This window comes from Lissotriton helveticus, chromosome 8 (assembly GCF_964261635.1).
Source record: "Lissotriton helveticus chromosome 8, aLisHel1.1, whole genome shotgun sequence".
NCBI lineage: Eukaryota > Metazoa > Chordata > Amphibia > Caudata > Salamandridae > Lissotriton > Lissotriton helveticus.
This window is the reverse complement of record NC_136069.1, coordinates 385,677,098-385,692,807: the sequence shown is the minus strand read 5'-3', so window position 1 is coordinate 385,692,807 and position 15,710 is coordinate 385,677,098. Positions and strand designations below refer to the sequence as shown.

Genomic DNA, 15,710 nt, shown 5'->3' with positions numbered 1-15,710 from the left:
AAATACGCCTACCCCGTGTACCTGACCTAAGTCTAATGCGTGGGCGGGAATAGAAAGTTACAGTTTAAGTTAAGTTTGTTTTTGCCAAGTGAATAACTAAAGAATTCTCTGTGAGGGGTTATTCAGTTCTGTACCTGGAAGTTAGGATGAATGAGGAATGGTATCTCTTTCTCTGCTCTCGATAATCCAGGCTGCCTGCGAGGGCTGCCCGAAAGCGCCGGTGCTGGGTCTCTCGGCAAGAGATAGCAGCGCGTCTCTCAGCGCGTCAGGAAGGCGGGGCTGCTGCCAGCGGGGTCTGCTCTGCTTCTGGGCTTCGGCAAGTATGGCTGCTCCGTCTCGTCACCACGCGTGTGTTTGCATAGGGCAAGATCGGCAATATTTATACCTTAAAGGTGCCGAGATTGACGTAAGGATGGACATAGATACGTCAATAAAGATGTCATACGACTTGCTCGTTAGCACATTCTTTTACTGAAGTTCTCTGTGAAATCAAAACAATGGCCGCACGGATTTTCCAGGTTGTCATAGGTTTGATTTGTTATGAGAACGTCGTATGCCTTATCAGGGGCTGGAGGAATGTCGCTTGTCTAATTAGATCTCAAGCGTTATGACCTAATCCGATAACACGTTCCTGTGCCGTAGTGTGACTGCGTCAGATAACGGTATCTGCATCATGGGGGCTTTTCTTGCCTCATGGGCTGACTGTTAGTTAACTTGATAGTTAGTTTAACCAGAATAGGGTCAGGAATAGGGGGATCGATTCAGAACCTATAGGAATACATGACAAGTGTATGAAAGTAGTCTCTTTTTGCATGGTTGCCCCCACTTTTTGCTTAAACTGCTGATGTGCTTTGACTCAGTGTGCCCTGGGTTCCTGTCAAACAGATGCCCAGGGCCTATGTTTTTTCCCTAAACTGCATTGAAAACAAATCCCAATTGCCACTCTTTGGCCACAGGTTAGTCCCTTGTAAATGGAACCACCAGTACCAAGGGCACTGTGGCCGAGCAAGGCCTCTAAGGGCGGCAGCACTTATTGTGCCACCTTTAGAGGTCCTGTACCTTTACACGCACACACTGCCTTTGCAGGCTGTGTGTTTTGGTGCAGAACAAAGTGAAGAGTGGACAGGGCACACATCCCTGTGTGCCATGCCTGCTACCCACTGTGCTGGCATTGGACAGCCACCCCTCTAGCTGGGTGCACCATATCAGTGGTGAGGGTACAGTTGCATGAGCCCTGTACCCCTACAGTGTCTAAGTCAATTCTTAGACATTGTAAGTGAAGTAATGCGCTTAAGAGTATATGGTGCTGTGAGTTTGTCATTACGAACTCCACAGTACCATGATGGCTTTACTGAAAACTGGGAAGTTTGGAATCAAAACTTCTCAGCACATTAAACCCACACTGATGCCAGTGTGAGATTTAATGAAAAGGCACACAGAGGGCATCTTAGAGATGCCCCCTGAAAAACGATCTAACACTAGTGTCCAGGCTGAGTGGCTGCTCGCCAGCTGCCACCACCAGACATGTTTCTGGACCCCTAGGTCGAGAGCCTGCTGCTCTCTAGGTTCTGAAGCAATGCAAATCCTGGGACAAGGTGCCAAGCCTCCTACCTCAGGATGGGCAGGGTCCACGAAGGGGATGCTTCAAAGACTTGTCACCTTTGTGAACTTCCCTAGGCCTGTTGCTGCTTCAAGCACCTGGCCCCCACCGGTTCTGACCCCCACTTTGGGTGGGAGAATCAGCGGGAAAAGCAAGTGAAGAGGAGAGGTGTGCCCACCTTTGTCAACCCCACCCCTCAGGTGGAGGAGGCAAGATGAAGCACAGTTCTCAGTCCCCACTATCTTGCAGATGGGGGGACTCAGCCAACCAGAGTGAGGCATATGCCCCTCGCCCACTGGATGGTAGCATAATAGGGGGTGTACCCACCCAAAGGAAGGGACCCATTGCTCCTAACCTTTACCTACCTGTACCGCTCCTTAATCTAGTATTTAGGGGCCACCACAAACCTTCCTTCCTTAGACAAGAATTGACCAAGAAGAAAAGAAGATGAAGGACCGAAGAGCCGTGCTGAAGCTAAGAGGAGGAGGACACCCACTGACTTGGCCCCAGCCCTACCAGCCTGTCCTCACCTCGAACATGCAGAAGCAAAATCCCAGTGTGTCTTGTAGCCAGCAACCTCAAGAACCCAAAGGACCTGTCCTGCCTTCCACAGAAAAGATTCTCTCTTGAGCACCAGATTTGTTCACCCAAAGACTCTGGCTCCGGCCAAATCGGCGAGTAGGCGCAACTCTACACCAGACGCCCACGGCCCGAGTGGCCCAACTCCACGAGGAGGTCTCCCCGGCAATCCTGACCTGGGATCTGGTGATCTCTGACCTGCCTCGAATCTCCCAGCAAAGCCTGCAGCCTCTTTCTGGAGGATCCCCCTGACCGGCGTTAGTAAGAAAACACGACTCCTAAAGACACCCCTACCCCCAAAGTCCCACGGCCTTGGGTAGTCCAACCAGCGGTGTCCCTGGTCGCCTCCAGAAGATCTTCGTCACAGAGCCTGTAGTCTTTGTTGAAACAGGAGAAACCTTGTTGAAATAAACAGGGAACCTGATACCAAAACAGCACCCTGCACCGAGCCACCCCTGTGCCGCTGCAGGTGTACTTTCGGTACTAACTCGGGAATCACTGACAGAATATAGACCTAAAAAAATATCAACGCAAGAATATCGAAGGCAAACATATCGACATCCTATCTACAATATGGTAAGTACAAAAATATCGAAAATAAAATATCAATGTTAAAAATATCATTATTAAAAACATCGTTTTTTCTGTTAAAAAATATGTAAAATAAAGTAAATAATACTTATAAATAAAACAAACAGTTACAAATATACAGGGCCCGATGTAGGTAAATCCATTTTACCGATTTTTAAATACCGAATTTTACCGATTTTTACAGATTCGGTATTTAAAAATCGGAAAATGATATGTAGGTAAAAAATCGGAAAAATATACCGAATCGGTAAAAATCGGTAACGGGTGATCTGTATTTACCGATCGGTATTACCGATCGGTAAATACCGATCGGTATTACAGATCGGTATTTCCAATGCATTCCTATGGGCCAAAAGTCCCATAGGAATGCATTGGAAATACCGATCTGTAATACCGATCGGTAATACCGATCTGTAATACCGATCGGTAAATACCGATCGGTAAATACCGATCGGTATTACAAACAAACGTGCAGCAAACAAAAGTGAAACTGAACACAACAGCCAATCAGGTGCAACCACCCTCCCCCTTCCTCCCAGGAAGTGCCTGCCCAGCCAGGTGCAACTCATTAGAAAGTTCTGGAGACAGGCAGAGCAGAGCACACAGAGAGAGGAGCAGGGAGAGAGTTGTTTGTGTTGAAAACCCAGGAATAATGTCAAGCAGCAGTGAGAGAAAGAGAAAAATTAAGTTCAGCAACACTGAGCTTGAACTCCTAGTCGAGGAGGTGGTCAAGGTGCACACCCAACTATTTGGGAAGCTCTCCCTCACCATGGCTGAGTCAGCTAAGCGAAAGCTGTGGCTGCACATAGTGGAAAGGGTAAATGCAGTGGGAGTCACCAGCAGGAGCATGGAGGATTTAAAGAAAAGATTCTATGACCTCAGGAGCCAAACCAAGAGGAAGCTTGCAGAGCTGCATAAACAGGCTGGTGTCACTGGAGGAGGCAGGAATCCAGCACCCCCCCTGACTGAGCTGGAGGAGTTGGTGGCGTCTACCATCGAGCCAGACAGTGTGGTGGGACTGGGAGCAGTGGACAGCTCAGCCCGAGCCAAATCAAAAGGTAAGATGCATGCGCAGCACAACACCCCATACCAAGCAGCATCCCTTAAACCTCTGAGCACAGGCCAAGCCCAGTCCAGTACTGCTAGCACTATACAGGAGCAATGCATAATGGGAAATGTAGTCTGCCAATATTAGACCATGTATAACTGAACAGACATCAGCAAGGCAGTGAAAGTATTGCAGAATCATGAAAGTTAAATGTGTAAAGATTTATTTATAGTCACTGTGACACAGTAACAATCAATGTACATACGCTTATTTACACCTAGGGGCACCATCAGCCAAGCAAGGCACATCGACACCAGGGACTGCAGCAGCGAGGGAGGAGAGTGAGGAGGCAGGGCCAAGCCATGAGCAACCATCGCAAGATGAGGAGGACACAAGTGGCATTGCACAGGAGGAGGAGACAGGCCTCACCCCCGACCTTCCACACTCCCCACACCTGTCACAATCACCTGCATTGGTATTCTCACCGGAGACTTCCCCAGTAATGCAACAGGCTGCACCTGCAACACCACCAGCCAGGAGGCGACTCGTGGCCACACTGCCCTTGATGGAGGCAGCATTAGATCAGGCTGAGCAAACTCCACCTATGCCTCATGCTGCACCGCAGGCAAACACTGATGAAGACACCATGCCAAGACGTCGCCGCATGCACAGCACTGCAGGAGGCACTGGAGAAGGCACTGTCTTCCGGGGGCTGGAGGGAAGCATGGTGCGCATCCAGCGCATGCAGGGCAGATCCATCCAGGCCTGCCACCGGCAATTCCGTGCTCTCAATCAAACTGTAGGAGAGATGGGGAAGGGCATTACTGATATAGCCAATTGCAGCAGGGACATGGTAAAATCAAATGACAACCTAGTTGCTGGTATTACGTCTGCTATCACGCAGCTGTGCGACAAGATGGACCACATAGAGAATACAAGGCGCAGGGACACCCGCGCTACCAACAGGGCGCTGAATCGCCTTGCCACTGCCACTGCACAGCTATGCAGGAGAGGAAACAATATGCAGGAAAGCCTAACACAAAATACAGCAGAGGTCACAAGGGGCATAGCCAAAATAACCAGTGCCCTAGAGGCAATGATGATCAGTAATGCTGCTCACAATCCTGCCCTGGATGTGGCTGAAGGGGAGGACAGTAGTAGCCGCAGCAGCTTGGGTAGTGCTGTGGTGCCTGCTCGTAGGGGCCGGAGGCGCACAGCTGAGCCTTCAAGCCTGGAGGAAGGCAGTGGGGATACTCCCAGTGTGTCTGGGAAGCGGCAGAGAAAGTGACTTTAAAAGTTTGGGTGAAGTAACCCTGGACATGTTGTCCCCACCTTTGTACATGTTAATTTGTTGCACCTAAGTGCTGTAAGTTCGTGCCAACAGATAAATACTTTACTTCCATTCACAACCTGTCTGTGTGTCATTACTTACTCAGAAATAGTTGGCTGTTATTTCGTCACGCCTGTATCTCCCATCACTTGGTGTTGTGACTCCAGCAGGTTGTATGTCAGGCACGGCATTGTCGTCATCATAGTCCTCGTACTCCTCCAACTCCACCTCTGTACCCTTTTTGACAGCCAAGTTGTGCAACATGGCACAGGCAGCTATGATTTTGCAGCATGTTATGGGGGTATACTGCCTTGCGCCTCCACTCTTGTGAAGGCATCTAAATCGGCTCTTCCAGATGCCAAATGTCCGTTCAACCACATTCCTTGTACTTTTATGTGCCCGGTTATACCTCCTTTGGCTGGGTGTGGAGGGGTTGAGGTAGGGAGTGAGAATAAAAGAACGTAGGGCATATGCACTGTCTCCTAAAAGGGAAATGGGAGTACATTAGTCACATGTATACTTGTAAGTCTCACTGCAATATGTGTGAATGCTGTCGCAGACTCTGTCTTACCTAGGAGGTATCCTTCGCCAAATTCCCCTGCTGACAGCCGTTCATAGATGCCGCTGTTCTGAAATATATAGGAGTCATGTGTACTTCCAGGGAATTTAGCTACAAGGTCTGTGATAACGTACTTTGCATTGCAAATCACCTGGACGTTGATGGTGTGGCTTGACTTCCTATTGCGGTAAATGTATTCGGTGGCAGCAGGGGGACAAATGGGGATGTGTGTCCCATCAATGCATCCGATGATATGGGGAAATCTTGCCATCTGGTAAAAGTCTGATTTTGTTTGTACCAGTTCAGCATGGGTGGATGGAAATGAAATATAATGCTCCATCCTGTGCAACATGGCGTCAAGGAATCTGTGGAAGAACCTTGAGAGGCTGCTCTGGGTCACCCCTCCCGCCACAGCAACCACGCTCTGGTAGCTCCCTGACGCCAGCAGGTGGAGGCTGCACAGCACCTGCACATGTGCTGGTATTGCATGTGCCCTTGGGGTGGGGTGCTCCAACAGTGGTTTAAGGTCCCTGATGAGCTCCATGATGGTTTCTGGAGCCAACCTGTACCTTTGTACTATCTCCTCCTCTGTCAGCATCAACAGGGTGACCCTCTGCCTGTAGACCTGCTCCTGTCTCAGCCATTCCCTCTCTCCTTCCTCCCGTAGCCGTAGACGTCTTGCTATTACATAGAATGCCGCCATTGTGCAAACTGAATTGCATTTTGGGTCCTTTTTTATAGGCTGCACCTGGTTACCACCTGATTTGAATCCATGGTAAATTCCGACTCTCAAATACCGATTTTGAGGCAAAATCGGTATTTCTGGGCCTCCCTACATCTCGATTTTCAATTTTACCTACTTTTATTTACCGATCTGTAACATTTCCGATCGGTAACAATACCGATCTGTGACATTACCGATCGGTAACATTTCCGATCGGTAACTTTACCGATCGGTGACATTACCGATAGGTAAAATTACCGATAGGTAACATTACCGATCGGTGACATTACCGATAGGTAACATTACCGATAGGTAACATTACCGATAGGTAACATTACCGATAGGTAACATTACCGATAGGTAACATTCAATTTTCGGTATTTTACTGCTCGGTAATCATAACGATCGGTATAATTACCGATTCAGCCTATTTTTGGTCACCTACATATCGAACGCTCACTACCGATCGGAAACGGCCGATAATCGGTATTTTCGGCCGATTCCGATCGGTAATAGCCTACCTACATCTGGCCCACAATGTTTAAAATTAATAAGTAATGCATATAGATTAAACATACATAAAATATATATTATATATACTTACTTAATGATGAGTTTTAATAATTATTTTAATAAAACAAACAGTTACAAATATATAATGTTTAAAATTAATAAGTAATGCATATAGATTAAACATACATAAAATATATATTATATATACTTACTTAATGATGAGTTTTAATAATTATTTTAATAATTTATAAATTATTTAAAAATACTATAAATTAAAAATCCATCTACACACATTGGGACAGATTCCGATTCGGTAAAATGCCCTCCGAATAGCTGTACGGAGCGTTTTTCCCGTACGAATCGTATGCAGATCCGTACCCGTACGTATGATGTAGTACGTTGTGTACCCAAAGCAATTCTCCATACGAATCGTACCGAAGACCGTACAACTCACTAATCCGTACGAATCGCATTCGGAATGTGCAGTACGCGATGTCCGTAGGGATCGAAGCTGCATTTTCCGACCCAGCAAGTACGAATCGTATTGACAACACTCCGTACGACTCTTTTTCTACAGGAGCTTAAAACGTCCATAAAAGCAGATTTCGCCTCGAAATGCGTATGAAACAGACCCCTCCGGGTACGGTGCATACAACCCCATGACTGCAGGGGTACGGTGCATCGGGGTACGGTGCGTACACCCCTCGATTTCAGGGGTACGGGGCATATGTCCCCGTGCGTACACCCCATGATCGTAGGTGTACGGATCGTAGGGGTACGATTCGTACACCCCAAGGTCGTAGGTGTAAGGTGCGTACACCCCATGCGTACACCACTTGATTTTAGGGGCGGTGAGTATGTGATAGTGTTGCCCTCCGTACGGATTGCTCATACGTGACGTTTACCGTACCAATCGCGTACTCATTCCCCGGTCCGGATCGTACTTGGCGGGTCGTAAGGCATTTTTACGAATTGTACGGTTCAGTGTGCGAGTCGATGTCGTACGGATTTATCCTTCATTTTCGTACGGTTCGCAATGATTCGGACGTATTTTCTCGGAACGGATCGTACTACGCGATTCGGACAGAAACGGCTACGAATCGTCGTACGGATTAGTTTCCCGGATTGGAATCGACCCCATTAGGTTTAATAAATTTAAAAAAATCAATTTACTTTCAATATTTAAATTAATGATATACTACATTATCTAAAACAATACAAAAAATATTAAATAGCTAAAGAAATAAAACTACAATTCAAACTCAGCAAAAAAACTACAGTAATGAAAATGTTAGATAGCTTAGGGCTTAAAATTACTATTCTCACTCCAGAAAGTACAACAGTAGGGAAAGTGTTGGAAAGCGTAGGGGTAAAAATTACTATTCCCACTCCAGAGAGTGCAACAGTAGGGAAAGCGGTGGATAGAGTAGGGGTCAAAATTACTATTCCAACTCCAGAGAGTGGACCAGTAGGGAAAGCGTTGGATAGCATAGAAGTTAAATATAAAATACTTATAAATAATTTTTGTATTTAAAATAATTAATAATTTAATTTTTAAATAACTACATCATTTACAAATACCCATTAATAATTAATAAAAACATAATTCCTATTGAATATTTAACAATAAATTAATAATAAATACCAATAAATATTAAATACATATTAAATACCAAATAATAAATATTGAATAAAATATTTTTCATAACAAAAACATATTAAACATTGATTACCAATTGACGAATATAGAATAAAATGATTTTTATACCAAAAAATAAAATGTATTAAACATGAATTACCAATTAATTACTTTTTAATATACTAATTAAAATATCAATAAATAACTAATATTTACCAATTAATGATTAATCAATAAATACATTTTCATAACCAAAAATTATAATAACATATTTATCAATTAATAATTAATGTCCAATAAATTAATCAATACCGAATAAATTTAATAATTACTCAGATTTCAATTACTTCCAACACTAATCCCCTATAAACGCACAACACAATCCAATAATAAAATACGCTTAACAATTATCAAATAATAAAAATTAATTACCAATTAATAAAAATTAATTACCAATTAATACAAATTACCAATTCATAAAAAATTAATTGACAACTAAAAAAATTAATTGGCAGTTAAAAAAAATTGCCAATTAATTAGAAATAAAATAATCATCAATACCAATAAATAAAAAGACTACTTAATTACAATTAAATTACTTCCCACCCAATTCCCCTATAAACCCACAAACCGCTACAGAACTTAAATGCAAAAATTAATTAAAATTAATTTACAATTCCTAAAAATTAATCATTAATTTGGTATAATTAAATTACTTCCCACCCTATTCCCCTATAAACCCACAACTCGCTCTGGTACTTAAGCACAAAATTGACAAAAAAACATTATTAACATATAAAAATAGTATACATTTAATTTAAAACCAGTAGAATACTTAACAAAAAACATATAAAACATACATATTAAATACATAATAAAATAGATAATAATAGAAATATCGATATTAGTAATATCGAGATTAGTAACATCGATATATTTGATATTGATCTTACTAACTTCGATATTACTTACATCGGTATATAAAAGAATTAGATATTACTTACCTTAGGGTCGATATTCTGTCCAATGATATTCTTGACCTCGATATTCTGTACCTTCGATATTTCCAACTCGATATTTCTGTAGGTCGATATTTACGATTCAATATTTAGACTAGGCACCCCAACTCATATCCCCTTTGCTCTGAACTAAACCCCAGGAGCTTGGCTCCCACAACCTTGTGGCCTGCTCGTGAGCAGCCACCAACCGGAGGCCCCCTGTCCCCCATTGGATAACAATAGGCCTCAGCACTCTGCACCCGGCCTCCCTAGTGCCGCTGAGGGTGCTTTGAGAGTGCATCCTTGACCCTGGGGGAACCCTTGTTCTAACCCCAGAAACTTAACCCCAATGACAGAGTACTTACCTGTTAACTGATAACTTCATTTCTTTCCATAGGAATACATGGACTGTTGTAGGAAGCTGGCTCAGTATTTTCTATACCAAAGTGAGGTATAGTTTGCACAGAATCCAGTGGAACCCCAAAAGGTAGGCAGAGATAAAAGTAGATAGCACCTTACTCTCCATTTGTGGTAGTGTGGTCTATCAGTAAGGCTTTATCAGAGGGTAGTGTTAAGCATTTGTTGTACACACTCAATGAGCAAATGATTGTCACACACTTAAAGACTGAACTTCAGACCAATTGGTTTTGTATGAAAATATCCTTATAGTTATTTTATATACTAGAACCAAACAAGCCTGGCACAGGTAAGTGATTTATACTTTGTGGTAATAATAATACAGTTTGAATTGCAGTGGTAAATATACTTTGGTTTGATTACAGTAGAACTACTGGTCATGCAATGCTTTGAAATATGGTACATATACTCTGTTGTTGGCTTTTCAATAAAATATCAAGTGGATTTCTTTACAGATTACCTTTCTTACAAGGTGTAGTGTACCTGGATACTGCACTGAGACATTTCCTGTAAACAGGTAAGTACTTGTTATTCGGTTACAGTTTTAAATATTTTCATAGATTTTCCAACTCCACACTTAAAAACCTTTCCCAGAAAAACAGTCAATGTTATCCTTTAGGGGAAATAGTGTTATCGGTTTAAAGGTAAGTACTCGGTTGTGGGAGTTGGTATTCTGGGGTTAGACTCAGGTGACCCCCAGGGTCAAGGATACACTCTGGTTACACCCTCAGCAGTACTAGGGCGGACGGGTGCAGAGTGCGGAGGCCCAATGTTATCGAATGGGGGCCAGGGGGCCTCCAGAAGGTGGCTGCTTACGAGCAGGCCGCAAGGTTGTGGGAGCAAAGCTCCTGGACTTAAACTCAGGACAAATTGGGGTTCAAGACAGCACCAAAGGTGCACCCTCAGCGGCACTAGGGCGGCTGGGTGCAGCGTGCTGTTTTGGCATCGGGCAGACTGCAAACCGGAGAAACCCCATTTAAAGGAACAAACAAATTGCAGGCTCGGAGACAAAGGTCTTCTGGGTGCGACCACCACTTGGAGAGGTCAGTTGGGATGTCGGGGGTTGAAAAGACCCCATCGGTAGGGCCACCCAAAGCTGTGGGGCTTCAGATGCAGGGGTGTCTTTTAGGGTCAGATCTTTTCAGCTCCAGGTCTCGGTTGGGGAGACCTTCCGGATTTAGGGTGCAGGCATCAGCTGGAGGCTTGAGGCAGGTCTGGGTTTTTTGGATCTCGGGTCAAGATCACCGGGGAGACCTCCTCGTGATGTTGGGGAACTCAAACTCAGGCTGTGGGCGACGGGTGCAGACTCGCACATGTAAATGTAAATGTATGTGTCTTGTAAAGCGCACTGCTGCCCTGAGGCGTCGTGGCGCTGTAGACCGCTGGGGAACCCGTCCTGGCTATCCCTGTGAGATGGTCCCTACTGGGTATCTCCGAGAATTATCGAGTCCGCTGACCCTGGTCCACGACCCAGACGCGTCGGGAATTGAACCCTGGTCCCGGGCCGTTCTCTGCTTCCGGGTCTGCCGCCTCTAACCAGTGAGCCACACCACTCCACTAGACTCACAGATTTCGCAGGAGCTAGAGATTTTTGGTGAACAAATCCGGTGTTTACAGGAGACAAAGTCTTTGGTTAGGAAGGCAAGGCAGGGCAGGTCAGGTCCTCTGGCTTTTTGAGGCTGCTGGTTGTAGGACATACAGGAGTTTTGCTTCTGCAGGTTCGAGGTGGGACAGGTCGGTAGGGCTGGGGCCAAGTAAGTTGGTGTCCTCTTCCTCCTCTTAGCTTCGGCACAGCTGTTCGGTCCTTCTTTTCTTCTTGTAGTTTCTTGTCGGAGGAGGCAAGGTTTGGGGTGCCCCTTACATACTAGATTTAGGAGAGTTTTAGGTACAAAAAGGTTGGGACCAATGGATCTATACCTTGGGGTGGATACACCCCCTATTATGCCACCCTCCAGTGGGAGGAGAGCATATGCCTCAATCTGGTTGGCTGGGTCCCCCCATCTGCTATGATGGTGGGGACTGAGAGTTGTGCTTCACCTCGCCTCCTTCACCTGAGGGATGAGGTTGGCAAAAGTGGGCGGGCACACTTCCCTTCCTCACTTGGTTTTCCTGCCGATTCTCCTGCCCAAGACCTGAAAGCAGTAACAGGCCTGGGGAAGCTTACAAAGGTGGCAGGCCTTTGGAGATTCCCGTTCATGGGCCCTGCCCATCCTGAGGGAGGAGGCTTAGCACCTCGTCCCAGGATGTGCATAGCTTTCAGGCCCTCGAGAGCAGCAGGCTCTCGACCCAGGGGTCCAGACACGTCTTTCGGTGGCAGTTGAAAGCAGCCACTCAGCCTGGGTACAGGGTAGTGGTAGGTCGTTTTTCAGGAGGCATCTCTAAGATGCCTTCTGTGTTCATTTTTCATTAAATCCCACATTGGCATCAGTGTGGGTTTAATGTGCTGAGAAGTTTGATACAAAACTTCTCAGTTTTCAGTGCAGCCCATTCTGCTCGCTCCTGACTTGTGGCTTACCAGGCTTGGCAAGGTTACCAAAGTTACCGAAATGACTGTTATTGGACAAATTAATTGTCAATCTGTTTACAGCTTACTGACAATTTATTGGCAAACCTTTGATGACTTATGACTAGGGCTCCCAGTTTTTACTGATTTTTACAGATAAATACAGACAGAAAACTATTTTTTTAAATACAGAAAAATATGGAAAATAGGTCTTTTTTGGATGTTTTTTTCTACTGTTAATCGTGAGTGCAGGTCAGTAGGTGTACAGACTGAGAGGTAGGGGAGATAAAAAAAAACAATTCATTTTCTAATTAAGCTTAATTAAGTGCAGATACAGTTATTTATGCTATTCTGCAATGCAAGTGTTTACAGATAACACTATTGCACTGTATACTGCTGAAGCCTTTTGGCAGTCAAATGTGAATGTGCATTTATCAGTCAAATAAATGTGGAAAAATACCCATGGCAGCTTCATTTATACAGGAAACACAAAATAGAAATGGATAAATACAGACAAAATTAGCAAAAAATAAAATATGGATAAATACAGACGGAAATGTAGAAAAAATAAATACCATAAAACCGGGAGCCCTACTTATGAATAATTTGCTTAAAAGTCCATGAATGTAGCTCTAGCCCACCCGCTCCTTGCTTGGACACATTTTGACATGCTAGTAATTATTGAATACTGAATGCAAGCTATTGGTTGTTTGCTTTTGTTTGTTCTTTGATTTTGTCCCACAGTGTTCGGGCTGGACTGTTCCCATGAGGCACAGGGTCAAGAATGATTTGCATATAGCTGGGTCTGAACAGAGGTGGTGAAGTGAGCTAAAGAATGATGATGGATTCAACCCAGATCTGTGACTGGGGCGGAGTGTCTGAAAAGTTTCAGCGTTCCGTCCATCATCTCCTTGTTTTTGCTATGGTATTTTTATAGCACAAACCTAGCCAAACACAAGTGGTCCGCTGTGTGTGTGTCCGAAGACATGCATAAAGTCAATGAGTAATAGGGAAGGAAGTAGAGTTGTTGAGGGTTAATGCATTGAATGGGGTGTTCTTAAAAGAGGGAGTCTATAACGCTTTCCTAAAATGTAGCCACGTTTGAGCAGTTCTGATGGATACAAGAATGTTATTTCAGATTCTAGGTGTAAAAATGGAAAAGGCTTGCTCTCTTTTTTCTTTTTTACACTTCTTAAATTGCAATCTGATGGTGCTCTGGCTGTGGCTATGTCAAGAACCACCACCAGCTTGTCTACAAGGTAAGCATGAGTGCTGGCTGCAATGGCTTTGTAAATGATGCTGCCGGTTTTGAAAATGGTGCAAACTGACAAGCAGAGCTAACGGAGTTCCATCAAGATGGGAGGTGATGGGATCTTATTACTTCAGGTTCTGCATAAGACGTGATGCAGCTTGTAAGATGAGCCTAAGGAGTGCAATGTGGAATCGGTGAGGCAATGCAGTAGGGCATTACCACCATCAAAGTTGGTGTTTACTGGGCAAGGGGTACTACATTAAAGCCAGCAGAACAAAGCGATCTACAAGCAAGGAAGATCATGGGCAAGGGGTACTACAACAAAGCCAGCAGAACAAAGCGATCTCCCAGCAAGGAAGATCATGCAGCATAACAAATGCTACCACATGAGACAAGTCAATAATCAGTAATTGTGAAGATTACAGCACTTCATCATTTAAAATGAAAAGATCCATAAGCGGATCTATAAGAAAACAAACAACCTCCTAGGTCAACAAAGGTACTTGATTGTTCAACCTTCTAGATCCATAGGCAAACACCTGATCTATTAGGCCATGATGTCCTTTTGTTATGCACAGATTAGCCTCAGATACTCGCAGCTCTCACAACTATACATTCAAGCCATGTTCAGTCTATATTTTAAAATCTAAAAGGTCACGGAGCATTTACTACAAGGGATAGAAAGATAAACAGACAGGCACTCATTTCAAGGGCCTACGCATATACATAATCAGGTAAGTGCGATACAATTCTCACAACAGAAACCAGCACTAGTAAGCGAAGTCACACCCATCTAGCTTATTGCATGGGGAGGCCATGCAAATTCCTGAGAATAGTTCTCAAAAATGGCTTTAAAGAGTTATCGTACTCCACCCACAAACTCCAAAGGATATTTAAACAAAGGACAGACTCACTGAGACACATCCTTTTTCCAGCAAACTGCAAGCATTCAATAACAGGACCATCTAGGTGACAGGTCTGGTTTATATGTCATCAAAGCAAGGAGGGGCCAAACTCTTTTGTTCACTCTAAAAGGGCAGGTGCAGTTGGCAGACTCCCTTAAGTGTCACCCTCAGAACGTAAAGACTGTTACAAAGAGGAGGTGTGGTGTGGTAGAGATGAAACGATGCCTGCTCTTACTTGTCGAGAATTCATCTTCCTAAGACATTGTTTTTTTCAGAATTTCAAATACCATACGCATCTGTTCCCAATTATTGTTTTCCTCTCAATTCTATTCAAATTTTTACTTTTGTAAGCTTTATACAGAGTGAAAGGGACTAACAGTCTAATATTACTTTCTCCAAAGGTGACTTGCTTTGCATTGGTGGGATTCAAATGATATCTGTTTGATTTTCCTCATGAGTTGAAGTTTTGTTTTACTTCTTACCTTTATTGGTGCCAAAAGTAATGTTAAATGAAAGCATATTTGCCTGCCTCTACTACATAATATTGACTTTATTTTTTTTAAAATAGGAAAAATAGGCATTAACCTTTTCACTCACCAACGTATCCTTGATTGGGTGCATCTATAGTGGGTGCTGCAAACTCCTGTAAACATTCACAAATTACATTATATTAAAAATGTTTAAACACTGAACAAAATAGCGATTTCTCAGAGTAGGCAGGGGGCTGGAGGTAACTGTGCATACGTTATATTACCATGCAAACTAAAGATGATATAGTTCAATATCTTTCACATTCAAAGTTTGATTGTGCACAATAGTACTGACCTGATAAGGCGAACACGAACTCTGAACTGAGTAATAGAAAGTGACAGAGATAAGCTCTTTCCCTGAGGAACATCTGTTCCATTTTTACTGCAAACTTCAGTTAACCACTCACCGCTCTTGATTTAATTGCAAACCACTGTCTGTACATGCACTCTTGACTTTTTAATGAAGGGTTCTCTAATGGGTAGCTCAGGAGCTACTGGTAACTTGTTTGACCCTGGAAGAAG

The 15,710-nt window shown here is 43.8% G+C and overlaps 2 protein-coding genes across 3 annotated transcripts in view; one reads left to right on the top strand and one right to left on the bottom strand.

Moving 5' to 3' along the window:
- EXOSC8 (exosome component 8) overlaps positions 1–15,710 on the bottom strand; it is a 238,937-nt gene that overhangs the window by 168,270 nt on the left and 54,957 nt on the right. For both annotated transcript variants that reach the window (XM_078657200.1, XM_078657199.1), the window contains exon 5: positions 15,256–15,301. In XM_078657200.1, the coding sequence (XP_078513326.1) occupies positions 15,256–15,301 (46 nt within the window). The remainder of the gene's footprint in view (positions 1–15,255; positions 15,302–15,710) is intronic.
- LOC144771650 (uncharacterized) lies at positions 3,255–5,166 on the top strand. The gene is made up of 2 exons (XM_078656009.1): positions 3,255–3,828; positions 4,100–5,166. The coding sequence occupies exons 1-2, from the start codon at positions 3,423–3,425 to the stop codon at positions 5,104–5,106; spliced, it is 1,413 nt and encodes a 470-aa protein (XP_078512135.1). The 5' UTR covers positions 3,255–3,422; the 3' UTR covers positions 5,107–5,166.